This window comes from Lactuca virosa, chromosome 1 (assembly GCF_052849685.1).
Source record: "Lactuca virosa cultivar CGN04683 chromosome 1, Lactuca_virosa_CGN04683_v6, whole genome shotgun sequence".
NCBI lineage: Eukaryota > Viridiplantae > Streptophyta > Magnoliopsida > Asterales > Asteraceae > Lactuca > Lactuca virosa.
In genome coordinates, this window is record NC_136426.1 from 119,579,945 (window position 1) to 119,600,963 (window position 21,019).

General features: G+C 34.4%; 1 protein-coding gene across 1 annotated transcript; it reads left to right on the plus strand.

Annotated features, from left to right (window-relative positions):
- Nucleotides 1–1,848: 1,848 nt before the first annotated feature.
- On the plus strand, nt 1,849–3,677 carry LOC145106352 (alpha carbonic anhydrase 7-like). Its single transcript, XM_079043352.1, has 7 exons — nt 1,849–2,156; nt 2,263–2,480; nt 2,591–2,697; nt 2,802–2,904; nt 2,993–3,160; nt 3,269–3,322; nt 3,444–3,677. The coding sequence occupies exons 1-7, from the start codon at nt 2,069–2,071 to the stop codon at nt 3,525–3,527; spliced, it is 822 nt and encodes a 273-aa protein (XP_078899478.1). The 5' UTR covers nt 1,849–2,068; the 3' UTR covers nt 3,528–3,677.
- The last annotated feature ends 17,342 nt before the right edge of the window (nt 3,678–21,019 follow it).

Here is a 21,019-nt window from a genome sequence, read left to right on the forward strand (position 1 = left end):
CACCTTGGGTTCATTGTTTTTAAAGGTCTGTAGTATATTCTATAGCATATACATATTAATTCAGATCATGGCATATAATTGTATCCATTTGTTTTAACATTTAAAGTTAAAGCAGCAAATATAGTAACATCAGATAATGATAATTGTAAATTAGGATAAACATTAAAATATACTGGACCATTGGTCAGACTGGACTGTATTATGCCCATTAAAGATTGTTTCCAATTCATATTACGACCATCACGTAATACAGCTAAAAAACTTTCTGGTAAACCTTGTAAAGTTAAAGGTTTGAAAGCAATTTGCACTAATCCTATATGTAAATAATTATGAGTATATTGATATCTATGAATATCTTCATATGTTAATAATTTAACAATCATATCTTCTTGATTCATTGTTAAATTTTCTTCAGTAGTTTTAACTGATTGTATAAAACCTAATTCTTCAAAAGTACCTAGCTCATATAAAACTTTTGGTTGTATTCTAGGAATTGTCCATTTGTTTAGCAAATCTAATTGTTTTGGGATTTCATATTCTTCATTTATTTGATTTTTAACATTATTTCTATTATTCTTTTTGAACATATGAAAATTCATTTGATGAATAAGTGTTAAATAACTTCATTATTAAGGCTCTGATACCATAAAATCCAGAGAAGGCCCAGGGGTACCAATATAGTTATGCCAAAATACAGTCATAGGATTAATCAAAATAACAAATAATTTAATTTGAAACGTTAATATATACCGAGTCAATGATAACAACCCTAACAACGCCAAACTTTGGCTAAAAGGCGGGCAACATCACGACTAATGGTAAAACATTTCTAATTAAATTACATGTTATCAACCTAAACTTTTGTATTTCAAATAACTATATGGTACCTACGGCTCTTACAAAATTAATAAAGCCTATATATATATATATATATATATATATATATATATATATATATATATATATATATATATATATATATATCTACCCTAATAAATAAGAATGATTTTGTCATATGTCATCATCTCTTCATTTTGACACTTGTCATTTTCTAGATTTTTTTGAATTATTTAATATTCACTTGTCATTTTTATAGTTTTTTTTATTTTTATTAAAATTCCACCTATTAAATGTCACCTCATATTAATTAATTTTATAAATATATTAATTAATGTACATAATAAATTTCTGTGTATGAAATTAATATATTAATTAATTTATATGTATATGTATATTAATATAGATAGTACATTCCATTTGTGAATTTACATTAATTAATTTTATTAGTATAGATTAATTAAGATCAAATTACATAAATAGTCCATGCGGTTTAACAAATGTCACAAACTCAGTCGTTATTTTTTTTATGAACATGGTTTTTGTGGTTATCAAAACTTGCGTGAATGATTTTTTTTTGCTCACACAATTACTTTTGGTCCTTTTAATAAACTCGTGTAATACACGGGTCTCACACCTAGTATATATATATATATATATATATATATATATATATATATATATATATATATATATATATATATGTTGTCTTTCTTTGATTGCTTGCAAACATTAAAAAAACAGAGCAGTACTCAATGGAAGAAGAAAGGAATAGAAGAAATTCTTCATTTGAATTTTCTCAGTATAAACGTTTCAAATATTTCTTTCACTAATGTAAACTAACACGAACAATTAATTAAACCTTAATGCATACTGTTTTTGTTTGTATCTTTCATGTTTAATAAATAAATATCCATTCACAGCTGGAAACTTCTATTAATAGCATTAATAGTTATACAAATAGGGAAGTGTTCGCAAAGTTCAAACATCACCTGAACCCATGAAGAAATTTCTTACACTCATTACAAATAAAAAATTTAGAAGTCTTTTATAAGAGTTAAACATGGTCTTTGGTCAATATCAAGCTCCCATTTCTCCATCTTCACACCTTCGATCCTCCCTCTTGACCCCATTCATGTCTCTATCTATCTCCCTATATATACATACGTACATTCGCAAATATCAATAACTTATACACACATCTGAAAAGATTTCATATAACCACAGAGAAATGGATAACAAAAGCTTAAAGATTTCTTCAATCTTGATTACTCTTATCATCATCTTTTGTGCAACTTTTGCTACTGCTCAAGAAGTTGGTAAGTTACTGTAAAATTTTGAATTCAACTTTATACTTATAATTTCTTTCGTTTTTTAGTTATTGATATATCGTGTTCTTGACATATGTTGTTAATGGTGGTGTAGATGATGAAAGTGAGTTCACTTACGATGTGAACAGTCCAAACGGGCCGGATCATTGGGGAGAGATCCATCCCGAGTGGAGCATGTGTAACCAAGGAGACTTGCAATCACCCATTGATCTTACACATGAAAGGGTTCAAACAACTTCGAGTCTTGGAAGACTTGATAGAGATTATAAACCTGCAAACTCGACTCTTATTAATAGAGGCCATGATATGATGGTAAGTAAACAATCAATCTTAATTAAAAGGGAAAAACCCATTTTATGTAAGTTAGATAATAGTTATGTTATTATAATAATATGTAGTTTAATTAACTATATGATCAACAGTTGAGATTTGTTGGAGGAGCAGGACATATTCATATAAACGGAACTGAGTATCAACTTAACCAACTTCATTGGCACACTCCTACTGAACACACCATCAATGGCCGAAGGTACAATAATTACTCTCACCTTTTTACTAAATAATGATATAGATTTACCAAAATAATTCATTTTAGTAACTTGAAACAAAATTTCTATAAAAAACACTGTACAGATTCAATCTAGAGCTACACTTGGTTCATCAAAGTGTAGACGAAAAAATTGCAGTGGTTGGAATCATGTATAAGATCGGGCGTCATGATTCTCTTCTATCAATGGTAAGTAAATAAACAGTTTTCTTCTATATATCTATGGTACGTAAAAACTGCATAGCTTGATATTCTTGTTTATGTGATACATGATCAGATGGAACCATATTTTAAAGCATTGAGTTCTACGAAAGATGTTGAAAAAAGTGTGGGAATAATTGACCCACGAGAAATAAAGATTGGAAGCAGAAAATATTATCGATATATTGGCTCACTTACTACACCTCCATGCTACCAAAATGTTATTTGGACCATTGTTAAGAAGGTGATAAACTGATAATGAATTAATATCTATTTATTTTGCAAATCATTTCATATTAATTAATGTTTAGTATCATAAGGAATTAAATTAGTTTATAATGTTGAATATCAGGTGAGAACAGTTTCACGAGCACAATTACATGCAATTCGAGAAGCTGTCCATGACGTAAGTGATTAAGTATTTCAATAAACCTATTGATTTTATTATATACTCCTATATAATTATATATCAACATGTTATGTAATATATGTAATATGTATATTAATTTTTGTTGATGTTGTAACAGGAGGCAGAGGCTAATGCAAGACCCGTCCAATCATTGAATAATCGTTGGTTGAAGCTTTATAGACCAGATGACCTTCAAAATTAATTATTTATAGGCGAGTTCATGATTAAATATATAGCTACAGTGACGACATATATGATTCTATTCATTCGTTCTGATACCGTATATGTATAATAATAAAGTGTTGTTTAATTATATTCCGAAATTTTGTCGAGCTGTGTGGCAGTTTCCATAAGCAATTAGGCACCCAATTTAGTTTTCGTATCTATCACGCTATTACCGTATAATGGAATTTATCAATTTATGCTAAACGAATACCTTGAACATAATTATATTTAAATTTTTAATAAATATATATTAATTTGACAATAAATTGACATAAAATTGAAATTAGTTTCATGATTAGATAACAATCAAATCCATTTTGAAATGTCATTGTTTGAAAAAAAAAATTATTATATGTCATTGTATGTAAATGCATCTACTGTTTATTGAACTTCATAAAGTTTAATGGATTCTCAAATCATAATTTTACAATTCGTACAACTTTATCATTTTTTTCCTACAATGCATTGAACTCCATAAAGTTCAATAAAATATTACAAAAGGTAATTTATAATATATATTTAATAATTAAAAACTTTAATTTTTTCTATTGAAGAGTTCAATGGCTATTGAACTCCAAATCCATTGAATATCAATGTGACATCTCACAATGATAGAGTTTCATCCATTGAATGACATCTAGATTCGCCACATCATTCAACTCTCTCATTAAACTCACAATTGGGATGCTCTAAGTAGAAGCGGACCAAAATTTTAAAATAAAAGAGCTTACGTTCATAAGAAAATGATTAAATTACTGAAATCGACAATCTGGTTTGAGTAAAATAATGCGTTTGGTCCCTAACTTTTTCTTTTTGCACTCATATTGTCCCTATATTTTGTTTTTGTTTCGTTTTTCTCCTTACCGACTTCAAATGACCATACTACCCTTATTATATATTTTAATGTTTTTTTCTAACGGTTAATATTAATTTATTTCTTTTATTGTTATAAATTTAACAAAGGTACAACCCATTTAATCTGATGTACAATCACACCCATAATAACCTGTTCAAAGTGCATAAGTGACCTTGACAGCCACCACTGACAACTTACTCTGCTAACCTATCTATATTCTCCATCGGTCACCACCTCCGCAAATCACCACCAGTAACCTCGATAACCACCACTTGCACCAAATCATATGAAACCAAAAGCCAACATGAACCTGGAAAGTTGATGAACCATGAAAATCAAACATGATGGTAGCTTCTCATATCAGAAAAATTAAATCCCAACAAATCTTGAATGAAGCATACGAAGTAAACTTAATGCAAACCTAAAACAAACTTGAAGCAATCCTGAACTAAACCTTATCAAACCTGATGCAACCTTCCAAAAAAATCCTCAAGCAAACCTGATGCAAACTGTAACACCGTGATTTTGCACTTCAATTTTTTTTATTTAAAAACATCATTTAACAAATTATAGCAGCGGAAGTCTTAATTTATTCATTAGAAAATATCACCAACGTTACTTCGTTAAAGGTCTTCCAAAATCAACCCATCAAAATTAAAGTTTGTAAAATCGATACCAAAATAAGTACAAAAACAAGTGTGAAAGAAATCACATCGACAAGTCTCAAACTGATATCATCACTAAGGTAATATTATAAGTAACTACCCAAAAGAGTCCTAACCTCTCTAGGCCATCAAATCACGCTACATGTACCAATGCAAGACGGAAGCAACAAGGAAATAAACAAGTGCCAGCATCAACACAGTTACTCAAACTCAAGCACATAGGTATGACAACAAACATACTTTATACGATATGTTTAGTCATGCAATCAATTCATACCAATCAACAAACATCACTTATTATTGTCAATATATAATGTATATATTAATCTATACATTTTATTCATCGTTGTAATTATGATATAATTTACTTCGCAATAATTACTTTTAATGTCCCTCACTAACTAGGGTCTATAACATCGCTAAATCCCCAAAGAATGGCCCCGTTCTCTATTAACGTGACCTGACGACCCGATGCACCAAATAGGGCATGACTCCCAACCGTAACGCTGTCTGTAGTTCTCCGTGTTCACTACTCCGACTTTGCATAATCGAGTACAATGCATTGTAGTCCGAGGGTGGTACAATGGTACTTCCACACGTATACCCCCACCGAAACATGATGCTTGATTTGGCATCTCAGAGTAGCCAACATCACTCCAACTGCATAGAAACCTTGTTTTGAAATGGTTACTTAGAAAACCACTCGAAATCGACTTGGCTTAAGCTCTTTCTCCAACGGTATTCTTCTCCCGCAACATCTAATAGGGCACGCACCTAAGTTTAGGTTACTATCCTTTTACCCTCACTAGATGTTTTCCCCTTTTCAATTAATTTTATAATGAATTAATTCACTCGCATAGGTTATACACACACCTCACCATTCCATATTATGTATTTATGCTTGTATTCTAATTATTAATTCAATCCATATTACATCACACGTCATACTACAAATGTAGATATTCAAATTCACCACATAACATCATATATAAGCATGTAAAGAAATACACATTTTTAGCAACAAACTTTCTAGCATGCGTTTGCTAACTCCATGAAAAACATGTTATAATAGAATCACGGCATGCATAGCTTCACATTTAAACATCAAATAAAATCCTCACCACTAGCATGAACCTGCCACTCTTTTCATACACAAATTAACCATATTAAGGAGTCTAGCATACAGAAGCTACCTAATTTATTTGTTACTGCAATTCATCACAAATTCAGAACCCAAACATCACATAAAACTCACATTGTAACATCACATACAATAATCTATACCATATACTTGTACTAAAGCATGCAAAAATCTCATACATGTACTTAAACAACCACAATAATGAGTCACCTCAAATCCAAGTTATGGGAAGCATTGAATTGAGGAATACACTCTCCAAAATACCACTAAGCACCCTAAAAGGTTGTGCAAAAGCCTAATTAGAAACAAGCAATCAAAACAGAAAATAAAGTCTAAGTTTCAGATTTTAAAGTTTTACAGCTCGACCCCTGTTCAGTGTTTTGAGCGTAAAATAGAATCTACAAATCCAACGAGATGTTATCAAATTTTTTTGGAAACTAGACTCGAATTTATACAATTTCATCTCCCTGGGGAATTGTTTAATTCAGACCAGATTAAGCTCTACAGCCCTCGCAAAACAGATCAACAATTTTATCTAGATTACCAACTTTTGACAAACATCACCAAATACTTCAAGGATTAAGAAAAGGACTTGAAAATAGAGATGGATGGTAAGAAAGTCATCTATACCTTTGTAAATATGATGAATTTCCACGGGAAGAAGGAACAAGGAAGACTTGATCTCTACTAGAAGAATCCCCACTCAAAAAGCACCAAAAACACTACACTACCTTCTTGAATCTTCACTAAAACATCAAGAATGGAAACCCCACTTATGAACTCACTTCAAACGAACTTGGAGGCTACAAATTAGGGTTTGGTATAACACTCATTTTCCAGAACGGACCAGTTAAAGAATTAATGGAGTCAAAGACATGGTTTTTAAGGAAAACCATATGACACGATGTGGTGCATGGAATACCACGACATAGCATGACATCTGAGGATCGTCTGTTTTGATGATCACCACGACGTGGTGTAACGCTCGAAAATTTAGGCTAAACAAGTAAAATATAATAAGTGATAAAAATGACATTTTTATAGAAGGTTATTTTTGATAAACAACCTTAACCAAATTTATAGTATGTGTGACAATGATTCCGTACATATAAAAAACTATGAAATCTAACTTCGTATGAAGAAGTTATGCTTCTTCGAAGTTTCGCGATTAACCGACACGACTATACACATCATAAAAAGTAAATTATAGATATATTTCTTATTAACCTAAGCAATCTAAATGAAAGTCGTAGTAATTATGAAATTGATATTGTGGAAATAAAGAACGCCTAAATCGGACTTCACCTGACGAAGTTGTGATTTTTTCAAAGTTTCAGCGCAACTGTGTTAGCACAGAAATCGAATTTTAGATCGACTGATTTTTAGTCGAAACAATCTAAACAAGAGTCGAAGATCTCATTAATAGGAGTCCATCGATATAAAGACAGTCGAGAACGGATGTCATATGAAAAATATATGAATTTTAAATGGATTTTGGCAGTCTAAGCCTTATAAAATAATAGATAAAAAAATGAAGTGAGAATTAGCCAACGGAGTCTAAATGAAAGTTGTAGATCTCGTTGATAGCTATGCGTGAATATAAAGAACGTCAAAAAGGGAGTTTGTATGAAGAAGTTACTAATTTTTGAAGTTTCGTGAGATGCACCCCACGCAAAAAGGCACGGTGCATGCTTCTAGAAACTACCACGCAGCACCACTCAAATCAGGACACGTATCAGCAAGCAAAAGGAGGAGCGTGTTCGAAGGGCGCAGAGCGCCTATGCAAATTTCTCATATATAAAGCTTTCAGTCCCCCATTTGATTTCCACACCACTACTAATTCTCTCTGTCTAAATTTCTACTCCCTTAGATTGAAAATTCTTAGTATTTAGGATATTTTGGCAAAGCTCCGAGGTCCCTAAGAGTCCGGTAATTAGAAGTTATCAAGTCGGAGTTATGTCAGTGCAATTTCCTAACTTTTTTCAAGAAAAATCTCTGTAAGTTAAGCTACACTTATATTGCTTTCAGTGTAACTTATATTTATATTCATAGTCGTTATTATATATTTATAAATAAGATTTGTCAGTGATTCCAAGTCATATTACTGATTTATCTACTTATGGGGATGATATCTAGGCTAGATTTTGTGAGCTTTTTAAAGTGGGATTTCCAAGCAGTATACTATGTATAGCAAACAGTCCCTACCTTCTATATGATCCTACCTGGTTGTTCCTTACTTGATAGATCTTGATATGGACATTGAGATTGGTGAGGAATCCGGACTATCATTAGTCGCCAGAAATAAAAGACTAAGACTCAGTGACAATTGTACCTAGGTCATATTAGAAGAAAAGCTAAATTACCAAGACAAAGTTCTGCCCAAATTCCGAGGCAACCACTTTTATCAAGTAAGTGCATAGTTACTTTCATCTTACACATAGATATGAAGTATTTAGATAATAAAGTGTTATGTGTGCCTATTATTTGTATTGTAACCTTTTGTGTTGGATGAAACCATATGAGCTGATTTTTATTTAACAATATATGTATTTTATACTTATAACATATTGGTAGTAGAGGGTGAAGAGAGATAAAAGTAATGAAGAGAGACCGAGACTTTTATAGTTCTACTAGACTAGTGATGTAGTTACCTAGTAGGGTATTAATGATTACCACAGACTATTCAAGATAAGTCAGGTCAAACATGGGCGGGTACACAACTTGTAGATGTTTATAAGTCAAACATGGACAAAACTGTAACCTGTAGATGTTTATAAGTCATATACGGGCAGTTTTACAACATGTAGTTGTTAATCGATCACACATGGGCAGGTTTATAACGTGTAGATGTTAATGAAACTATTTGCGGACAGGTCTACAACCTGTAGGCATTGATGAACCGTACGCAGACAGGTATACAACCAGTGGGTGATACTATGTTATACATGTGCAGGGCCCTGACCTATAGATGTTAAGGAACCACATACAGATAGGACTAGGACCTTTAGGTATGAATAAATTATTCATGTGGGTATTCTGTTCGCCCCATGGCTGTCTTATTAGCATATATTGCTAAGGAATCCCCGAGGCAGTATTGTTCACTTAGAGATCCTTTAAGATAGATCCCTTGAGATCATAGGTCTAGGATCAGGGAGTGAGAATAACGGGAATGGGTAACCGGGTTAATTGTTTAATGTGAATTAAATAATTATAACAAATTAATTATAATATTATGTGTTGAAAACCCTATGTATTCACCAGGTTTCACAACCTGACCTACTCAGTTTCTTTGTATCACATGTATTGAACTAAGGTATATGATGTTTGGATCTGATGAGAGATCCGAGGAAATATAGGCCATTAGATGTTGTAAGGCCAATAGTGACTATGTTTATGCTTATGTTTCTTGTATCAGTTATCACATCCCAAGTTTTTAATGAAATCAATGAGAAGCATTTCTTCAGAAATACTTTTATGAGAAAAATTATGAAATATGAATAAACTCTGCTTTTAAATAAGCATAAATAAAATGGTATTTTCTGACCGTGAAAATGGGCATGTCACAGTTGGTATCAGAGCATTAGTTTAAGAGAACTAGGAATGTTTGAGGATTTATGGACTTAAACTTAGAATGCTAAGCAATGATCGTGACGTGTGTGTCCATTTTATATTAGGTAGCATACCTGAATTGAGATAAGCACTATTTTACTTTAGGATAAGATTCCTAATTTGTTGTTATGTGCTAAATGATTTATAGCATGCTTTAGCTTGCATAAATTGCTATTACTTGACTAAAAGTAAGGTCTGTTGCGGACTTGGATTAAGAAACCTTATATTTTTAGGATTCTAAACATTTAACTACTATATTAGATCTGGCGTATAACTTTTCGGGGTGATAAGGAGGATTATGCGTCTAAACATAACTAAAATCTTCTCTATCATAATATATTTGCAATTCCGGTACCCTGAACGATTGTTATGGTGTACAAAACATCATGGTAAGGACTTGAAGTAGATTGAAAAATGGTAACGAGAATCAGCAGCCTGAACAGCGACGTGCAATTGAGCATGCACCATAAGTTATACCGACAGTTGAATCCGCCACTATGGCTGAAGTTCAAGACAAGATCTGGGTTATGCTAGTTGAGAAAATGGAGAAGACTAGACAACTACTCCAAGGGAATAGGAGAGAAGTCACTACACCAATTGATGAACCAGTATTAAATGAAGGTCAGTCTCAAGAAGGAAGTTATAGTAAGACTGTGGACCAAGCTGAATCGCAAAGGGTTAGAAGGAACAACCCTGACTAAGAGGTTGAGAGGAATGGATGCAAATATAAGTACTTCCAAACCACAAAGTCTTTCTGTGTGCCCAACACTAGTGGAATTTATGGACTGAATCTCTGAAATAGAGATGGTGTTCGATAACTATGAATGTATCGATCGATAGAATACCATTTTAGCTGTGAGACAACTAAGCATTGGAGTATTGAACTGGTGGAAGCTGTTAGCCGATTACATGCCAAAGGGAGAAGCAAGGAAGATGTCATGGGAGAACTTCCTTGAGTAGTTAAAAAGGAAATATTGCTCTGAACAAGATCTTCTGGAGATCAACAATGAATTCCAGAAATTTGAAGAAAGGAAATATGAGCGTCAGCAAGTATGCTACAACTTTCACTAAAAAAAGCTAGTTCCTAATTTGGTCCCTATTAAACTTTCCAATGTAAACACATTTGCATTGGGACTACCAACGAATTTTAGTCCAACGGTGAAACTAGAAACTACTCTGAAAGCAGCCATTTGGGCGGCTAGGAATGTAGAAACCCAGATAAGGGAGAAAGATCTAGAGAAAGATGAAACGGGAGAGAAAATAAAGTTCGAGGGATCTTCAAGGTCTGATAAAAACAATAGATTTCCAAAGTTTGGACCCAACGATAAAAGGCATGTGATACCAATTAGGCTAAATGGTGTGAGAAGTGCAGGAAGAAACACTTCGGGAGATACACCAATTATGTGACTTGCTTCAACTGTGGAAAGAATGGCCATTATGCAAGTAATTGTACCCAAAGCATGTGTTACAAGTGTGGAGAAGCAGGGCATCTCAGGAATGATTGCCCATAGAGAAATGAAGCAGCAAGGCCGAATGCACAGCTAAATCCAAAGGCAAGAGCATTCCTGATGATCCTTGATGAAGCAGATGACACTGCAGAAGATTAAGAATAAGGAGCTTCTTATCCGTAGTCCAAGATATGAAGTAGCCATCCTATATAGATAGTATTATGTTGTGTAGCTTGATGAAAAAGGGGTTGATGTATGGTGAACTATAATAACCTTGTAATCTTTTTCAAGAAGTAATGTAATCCCTAATTATGTTACACTATCCGATGTGTCAAATTGCTATATGAGTTCTTGTATGGTCACCTGGAAACTACGAGGAAAATATTGGGACGAGTATGAGTAGGTGTGTAAGGTAGTAGAGGCCTATACTACCGGAAGCACAAGACTCACACTTCGATCAAGGAAGAGTCATAGGGGTACTGAGGCACTAGTAGTTGAGTTTGTTCTGTTTATTTCCGTCATTACCATTGTTTCGGTAATGACTAAGAAGATGATTGTTATTCCGATCCTAGTAGTCATATCAAATCGAGTCCTACTTGAGAATGAGTCTGCAAGATAATATAATCCGTTCATAGAACCATGATCGATGTAGTGTCCAACTTTAATTAAAAGATTGAAGAAACAGATAATCAAAGCAATCAATAGAAGTATTGCGGTCGTTAAGAATAAGCAGCTTGTAGCTAGAATTGCTACCTGCTATAATGTGGTTGTTAGGTTATAAATTGTGGTTTATACTTTGCTTTTCAAAAGCTATTAGAGTTCCCGGTCTAGGACCGAAAACACCATGTTTTGGTGTTGTTTGAACCGAAATCACATGTGATTTCGGTTAGGCTTAATGTTGTCTTGTTTGGGTTTTGGGCTGGGCCTTTGTTATTAGGTCTAGGTATATATAGTGTTATTTTAGCCTTGTAAAGAGTGAGAGTGTAATCCAAATCTTATGTACTAGACTATCATTGAATATAGTGTGCATTGAAGATTTATCTTATGTTCTTGTTCCATATCACGTTTTGCATCATTCATTTGATTGGAATCCCGCACCATCATAGTGAATCTGATTGATACATCACGATTTGGGGTTTTACAATTGGTATCAGAGCTTGGATCAGTATCAATCGAATTGGCAAGATTTTAAACATTTACTGGAATTTTTCTTGGATTTTCTGGCGTTTTTTATTTATTTTTGATGAAATCTTCGCTGTTTGTTCTTCGTGTTCTTCATATTTTTGAGTTTTTGATCGAGTTTAGCCTTAAAATTGGAAATTTTCGTGTTTTTGGCAAATTCTGCGAGGTCTTCGGTCATAGTTCTCGAGGTTCTCGGCGGCAGATCTCCTATTCGGTTAGGGCTTCAAGAGATCTCGGCGGCCAGCAACGATTTTGGTTAGGGCGTGCGATCTCGGTCTCGTTCTCGGTCTGCAACCTCGTTCTCGGTCCGCAGCCTCGCAGTTCTCGATGCACCTCCAGTTCTCGGCCTCGCATTTTGCGGTCTGGTTTTCGGTTGAGTGTATTCGGTGCGAGCCTTCTCGGTTAGGATTAGAAGCCTCGCATTCTCGGTCTAAAAAAACAAGTTTTCGGATTAAAAGCCTCGTTTTCGGTCCTAAAGCTTTGTATTTCGTCAAAAAGCCACGTATTCGGTCAAATACCCTCGTTTTTGGTCTTGAAGCTTCATTCTCGGTCTAGAAACTTTTGTTCTCGGTCAAGGTTATTCTTTGGACTCTCAAGTTTGAATTTCAAGTTTGACCCTCAAGTTTGACTTTCAAGTTTGACTTGCAAGTTTGACTTTCAAGTTTGACTTTTGAGGATTCAAGTCAAAGGGCATTTATTCTGGTTTTTGGTAAAAAACAAATTACTAAATCATATTCATTTTGGTAAATTATGAGTTCTTACAACAACACAAAAGAGGTAAGTGAAACTTCCTGTACTCAAGCCTGTAGTGATAAAATTAAACATTATCGCGATCAACATGACTTATTGATTAGGGAAATTGAGGACCTTAAATATGAAGGATACACTATCAGAAAGGCCCAAAAACCCTTAAAAGAAAAATTAGAGGCCAAAACAAAAGATTTAAAAAGAATTAAAGAAGAATACAACATTAAATGTGAACATTGTGAGTATGCTCAAGAAAAGATTGTCAGTCTAACTGACGAGCTTGACACATTGAAAACTAAGTTTGAAAATGCAGATTTTAATTTTAAGAAATTTGATGTGTCAAGTAAGAAAGTTGAAAAAATGATTGAAAAACAGTTAAAATTTAAAGATAATCAGAATAAGGGTCTAGGGTATCACAGTGTTCCACCTCCCTTTAATGACAAATATACCCCGCCCCTTGAAACCAATGAGGTAGAGATACCTGCTCAGTATGCCCAGCCCCTGTACCAGCTGCAGTTAAGACTAAACAATTCGGCCCAACTGAGAGTATTGAGGTGAGCGATATTAATGCTTCTACTTCATGTGCAGGTAAAGTAGTGGAAAATGAGAACACGGAGAATAGAAATAATTATATTGATTATGTTGATTGTCTTACCAATGTCTCTTTGAATTCTAAATCTGTTGCTTCTAATTCTGTTAATTCTACTAATGAACATGTCGTTAGTAAATATAAGCCACCAAAACAAGCGAAACAGACTACTTGTTGTAAGTGTGCTTGTGAAAACAATCAGAGACAAGGCATGGGCACGATTCCAGGGACATGCAGAAACAACTTCTACGTGAAGAAACAGACATGTTTCCACTGTGAAACACCTGGACACATTGCCAGAAATTGTCCAAATCGTTCGTATCTTCCCTACTACAAACAAGGTTGGGAGAATGTGCCTAGAGGGAGATCCTCCAAAAGAAACCCTTCGAGGTCACGTTCACGGAATGGTGACTAGAATGCTAAAAAGGGAAAGAATCAAACTCCCATGGACAAGATGTCAAATTCAAGATATGGTTCAGTTAAACAAAGATCGGTTAGGTCGATGTCATCTCGGCGATCGGTTTCAAGTTCTAAATCGAGTGTTGAGGCATTCATCTGATCGAACAAGAAATAGGTTAAACCGGATTACAGACGGGTACCAAAAGTTCACACTCCTAAATCATCTAATGATTCTAACATTTCTTCATCTTATGTGTGTGATAAACAGGATATATCATGGGAAAGAGTATCTTGCATAGATGATAAAGGTCAACCTAGTTTCAAAATGGATTGGGTTCCAAAAAGCAACTAATCTCGCACTCTGTAATTGAGTAGCTATGGAGGAATATCATCAGACTTCGGTAGTTTGATAGTGGCTGTTCCAGACACATCATGGGAGACATCTCTCAACTACATTATAGTCATAACTTTAATTGAGAGTATGTGTCCTTTACGGGAAGGAAGAATGAAAGGATCACAAATTGGGATCGTACTTAACGGAGTGATAAATCTTGAGTTTGTTAACTTCGTATCGGAATTGAAACACAACTGAGGATGAATACATTGCTATCTTTGCGTACTGTTCTCAGATCATCTGGATGCAACTTCAATTGCTGATTTACGGTTTGAATTTTCTCGATACTCTTGAGTTTTCTTAAAAATGATTCGTTTTGAAGACTAACTTTTATTTTTGTGTGTTTGCGCATTTGTTTTATTTCTTTTCTTCCCATGAACAGATTAAGGGGGAGAAATAAATAAATAAAAACAACATAAAAATTATAAAATCAAAATTCCAAAAATATGTCTTCTTTCGTAAGTATTTTTGGGAAGTGATATGAATTTCCGTGTTAAAGGACAATCTGAAATACGTGTAATGCACTGAAGCTTAATTGTTTAGACTCTGTGTTCAATGTGCTGGTAGGCACGAAGGATTCAAAATGAAAGGACTAAACACTGTTGACAATGAAAGGACTTTGACAGTGTTAACTCATTTGGACTTAAATAGTTACATTTGGACTGACCATACGACGCTTGGATAGATTGAGCAGTGAGATAAACAAGGGAGCCTACGAGATACATTAAAGTTACTTATCATCTAGAACTGTGGCTCAACACTTCTTCGATGTACGGACTTATGTCCTTAATTTGGGTATTGATAGGGTGACTGGGGGGTTCTGATAAAGTAGGTCTGTGTGAAATTGTTTTTCTTTCTTATCCTCTATGTCAGTCATATGTTGCCCCCTTTGTGTGATTGGAAGAGATCCGAACTGGGACGCAACATATGCATCTCCATTTGTATACATCTCTACCTATGCATCTCTCTATCTATCTATGCCAGTCATATGTTGTCCCATTTGCGGGATCGGAAGATCCGACCTGGGACACAGCATATGCATCTTTCTATTTCTCTATCCCTCTATCTATGTTATTCATATGTTGTCCTCTCTGCATGATTGGAAGAGATCCGACCTGGGATACAACATATGCATCTCTATATCTGTCTCCTCTCTCAAATAATTGAGCACTCACCTAAAGTAAAGAGATCATTGGAATTCCTTGATTGCTAGGGTATGTCGTGAACTGGGGAACACGTTCTAGTGAGATTAAAATTGAATTGGTTCATGATTAACGGTTGTCTGTAGATCTCGCTGCTGAATTTAAGTGGACAACAATATCCTTGGTCGTCGTCAGAAAAATGGTTTATTTAGGAATATTATTTAGGAATATAATCACAATGTCTTTTCATTTATAATCTCTCAACTTGTCAATATCATTTGTGTTTAAGTGGACCATAATATTGGTGATTGACCAGAGCTAAACATACAGGTGTGTGCTGATAAACGATATTGAATTGCTTGACAACTTTTGATCCCAAAAGTTTCTGTTGTGTACATTTTGTATCTTATTTTTGTTTTTGTTAAATTTGTTCATATTTTTCCTCTATTCACAAATTTAGGGGAGAATTAAAAAAAACAAAACAAAAAAATTCATAAAATTAAAAAAATCCAAAAATATGTTTATTTCTATTTTTATTTCTTTTTCAGAAAAAGCAAAAATCCAAAAATATTAGTTTTGAGGGTATTTTAATTTTATTTTTATTTCTTAGTCGTCTTATTGTGTGCTAAGTTTATTTTTACTTTTATTTTTTATCTCAAAGTTTCGTTTGTCTTAAAAAGCGAATTCAAAAAGAAGAAGTGAAAGGAGACTGTATCGGAATTTTCTGAGCAAGGAGAAGAAACTTGGAAAGGAGTTGATGGTCATTACACTTAAGGAATTGAAAGCCTGAAACTGTTCAGAGTGTCAAGATTGGTCTTGTCAGTTTTCTTTACCTAAAAACTGTCATGGCACCAGGGTCAAATCTTTGAAGGAAGTCCAACTGTTCAAGATAAAGTCATTCATGTAGAAATTCATATGTTCATCTTGAATTTGTGAAGAAATCGAAGATAAAAGTTGAAGTCAAGAATGAAGAGAAGATTGAAAAGAAAAGAAAGTTATAAACCAAGGGGGGGATTGTTAGGTCATAAATTGTGGTTTATACTTTGCTTTTCATAAGCTATTAGAGTTCTCGGTCTAGGACCGAAAACACCATGTTTTGGTGTTGTTTGGACCGAAATCACATGTGATTTCGGTTAGGCTTAATGTTGTCTTGTTTGGGTTTTGGGTTGGGCATTTGTTATTAGGTCTAGGTATATATAGTGTTATTTTTGCCTTGTAAAGGGTGAGAGACATTTTTGTGTGACTCCATAATCCAAGTATGAAATTAAGAGAGAAACAGAGAGAAAACCGAATCTAATCCGAATCTTATGTACTAGACTATCATTAAATATAGTGTGCATTGAAGATTCATCTTGTGTTTTTGTTCCATATCACGTTTTGCATCATTCACTTGATTGAGATTTCGCATCATCATAGTCAATTCGATTGATACATCACGATTTGGGGTTTTACAGTGGTTATATCACATTAGATCATGAAGGAAGGTATCTTTCGTGCTAGAGTCTGACTCAAAGAGACCTGATTATAGCTATTGCATCATACGATGAAAGGTCATTAGAGCATGACCCATCGGTCTGTTACGGTAATAGAAGTAAAAAACCTTATCTAAGATCAAGTCTATTCTAGAAGGAGCCGGAGTCTCCGATAAAGATCGAATTTAGAATGAAGGGCTGGTGCAAGATTAAGCACCGCCAACAGTCAATAAGTCCAAGAGTTAGAAACTCATTTCAAAAGACATAAGAGTTACAGTTATTACCTAGGAGGGAAAAGTAACGTGCGGAGTCATTATACAAGCTCTGTTTTGTTGATGATTCTAGGACGTAACCATCCTAAGGGGGATATAATTGTAACACCCGTAGATTCGGGCTAGACAAATAAAATATAATAAGCGATAAAAACGACATTTTTTTATAGAAGGTTATTTAGGATAAAAAAACCTTAACCAAAGTTATAATATATGTGACAAGGATACCATACATATAAAGAACTCAGAAATCCGACTTTGTATGAAGAAGTTCTGCTTCTTTGAAGTTTTGTGATTAACCAGCACGACTGTGCGCATCATAAAAAGTGAATTTTAGATAGGTTGCTTATTAGCCTATGATATTAATTGTGAAACTGAGAGCATGCATATAAAGAACGCCTAAATCAGACTTCATATGAGGAAGTTATTATTTTTCGAAGTTTCAGCGCAGTTGTGTTAACACAGAAATTAAACTTTAGATCGCTTTATTTTTAGCCGAAACAATCTAAGCGAGAGTCAAAGATCTCATTAATAGGAGTACATCGATATAAAGACAGTCAAGAACGGATGTCGTATGAAAAAGATATGAATTTTAAACGGAGTTTAACAGTCTAAGCCTTCTAAAATAATAAATAAAAATATAAAGTGAGAATTAGCCAACGGAGTCTAAATGAAAGTTGTAGATCTCGTCGATAACTATGTGTGGATATAAAGAACTTCGAAAAGAGAGTTTGTACGAAGAAGTTATGAATTTTTGAAGTTTCACGAGATGCATCTCATGCAAAAAGGTGCACCACGCGCTTCTAGAAGCTGCCACGCAGCACCACCCGAATCAAGACACGCGTCAGCAAGCGAAATGAGCAGCATGTTCGAAGGGCGCAACGGGCCTTTGCAAATTTCTCCTATATAAAGCTTTCAGCCCCCCCCCCCCCAATTTGATTTCCACACCACTCCTAATTCTTTATCTCAAAATTTCTACTGCCTTAGCCCAATTCTTAGTATTTAGGATATTTTGGCGAAGCTCTGAGGTCCCTGAGAGCCCGGTAATTAGGAGCTATCAAGTCGGAGTTCTGCTAATGCAATTTCAGGAATTTTTTCAGGAAAATATTTGTAAGTTAAGCTACACTTGTATCGCTTTCAGTGTAATTTATATTTATATTCATTGTCGTTGTTATGGATTTATAAATAAGATTTTTCAGTGATGTTAAGTCGTATTACTAATTGATCTATTTACAGAGATGATGTCTAGGCTAGATTTAGTGAGTTGTTTAAAGTAGGATTTCCAAACAGTATACTTTATATACCAAATAGGTCGTACCTCCGATATGATCCCACCTATTTGTTCCTTACTTGGTAGATCTTGATGTGGACATTAGGATTAGTGAGGAATCTGGACTATCGCTAGTCGGCAGAAATAAAAGACTAAGACTCAGTGAAAATTATACGTAGGTCACATCAGAGGAAAAGCTAAAGTACTAAGGCGAAGTTCTTCCTAAATTCTAAGGCATCCACTTTTATCAACTGAGTGCGTACTTACGTTCATCTTACACATGGATATGAAGTATTTAGATAATTAAGTGTTATGTGTGCCTATTATCTATATTGGAACCTTCTGTGTTAGATGAAACTATACGAGCTGATTTTTATTTAAACATATATGTATTTTTTTTTTACTTATAACATATGGGGTAGTAGAGGGTGAAGAGAGATGCAAGTAATGAAGAGAGGCCGAATCTTTTATAGTACTACTGGACTAGTAATGTACTTACCTAATAGGGTAGTGATGATGAGCATAGACTATTCAAGACAAGTCAGGTCAAACATGGGTTGGTACACAACCAATAGATGTTAATAAGTCAAACATGGATATGCCTGTAACTTGTAGATGTTTATAAGTCATATACGGCAGGTTTACAACCTGTTGGTGTTAATCGATCATACATGGGCAGGTTTATAACGTGTAGATGTTAATGAAACTATTTGCGGACAGGTCTACAACCTGTAAGCATTGATGAACCGTACGCAGACAAGTACACAACCAATAGGTGATACTAAGTTATACATGGACAGATCCCCAACCTGTATATGTTAAGGAATCACATACATATAGTAATATTTCCTTTAGGTATGAATAAATTGCAGTCCAAGCCCATGATTGTTTGGGTTTTTGTAACGCCTGCAGATTCGGGCTAGTAAATTTAGAGACAATAAGCGTCAAAAAAATGACTTTTTGATAGAAGATTATTTAGAATAAATAATCTTAACTAAGTTATAGTATATGTCACAAGGTTTTCGTACATATAAAGAACGCTGAAATCTGAGCTATAACGAAGAAGTTATGACCTGTCGAAGTTTCGCGACAAAACCGGCACGACGCTGTGTGACGTAAAAAGTGAGTTTGCGATAAAATACTTTTTAGCCTTAGACATCTGAATGAAAGTCGTAGTATACGTTAAACCGAGATCATTCATAAAAAGAACGTCCAAATCAGACTTTGTATGAGGAATATGATTTTTCTAAGATTTAGCATAGTAGTGCACAACCCGGAATTCAAATTTTAGATCGACAGATTTTTAGCTGACACAACCTAAATGAGAATTGAAGATCTCATTAATTGGAGCTCAACGATATAAAGACAATCAAAAACAGACGTCGGATGAAAAAGTTATGAATTTTTAACAGATTTTAACTGTCTAAGTCTGTTAAAATATAACTTCAAAAAAATAAGGTCAAAATTAGTCGATGGAGTCTTAACTAGAGTTGTAGATCCCGTCGATACCTACGCGTGGACATAAAGAACGTAAAAAACGGAGCTCATATGCAAAAGTTACGGGTTTTAGAAGATAATTAATTTTTGGAGTAACCACCGAGCGACACGTGGCACGATCTGAGCCACTGCTTCCTCACCACGACTTTACACAAGATGATGAAACCTAGCCATGAACGCCTAGCGTTCAGCAAGAGAACACCCCGCATTCGCACCAGACTCAACCTATAAATAGAAGCACAAATCACCCCAAAAACTCACACCTTTCCCATTCTTTCTCTCTCAAACACCCCTTTTAGCCCCTCCCATTCCCTAGCACTTCCCAAGTGCTAGAGGCAAGTCCCAAAGCACCAGAAGGCTCTGAGAAGAAGAGCTTTCGGCTCAGAAGTTCTGCCCCCGTAGAGCCTGGTTCCTAGCCAAACCTCCTAGTAAGTGAGTTATGCTTACCCTACTTTAAATATAGCTTATGTTTAAGTTCAATATCGTTATTATGAACTTATAAACAATATATATTATAAAATATAATATACAAAGTGTTATTATAATATCTTTTAACTACTTGCGGTACAGGGAATCTGGTTTGAAGGGCCGCATAGGGTTGTTGGATTTCAGAACAGCTTAAATGCCAAAATGGTCCTGCCCTCCGGTGTTTCATGTCTGGCCCCTGTCTGTACATAGTAGTTGAAAATTATTTTTTAACACTTATAAAACAATATTGATCGTAGATCTTGAGTTAATTAGACGCAATAAATATTATACTAAAACTTAGCAATAATAATGCTAGGT

Bases quoted from the DNA above. Each gene is read 5' to 3' on its own strand.
- LOC145106352 (XM_079043352.1), top strand. From the start codon at position 2,069: ATGGATAACAAAAGCTTAAAGATTTCTTCAATCTTGATTACTCTTATC. The intron at 2,157-2,262 runs GTAAGTTACTGT...ATGGTGGTGTAG, and splicing joins TGCTACTGCTCAAGAAGTTG to ATGATGAAAGTGAGTTCACT. The intron at 3,323-3,443 runs GTAAGTGATTAA...ATGTTGTAACAG, and splicing joins TTCGAGAAGCTGTCCATGAC to GAGGCAGAGGCTAATGCAAG.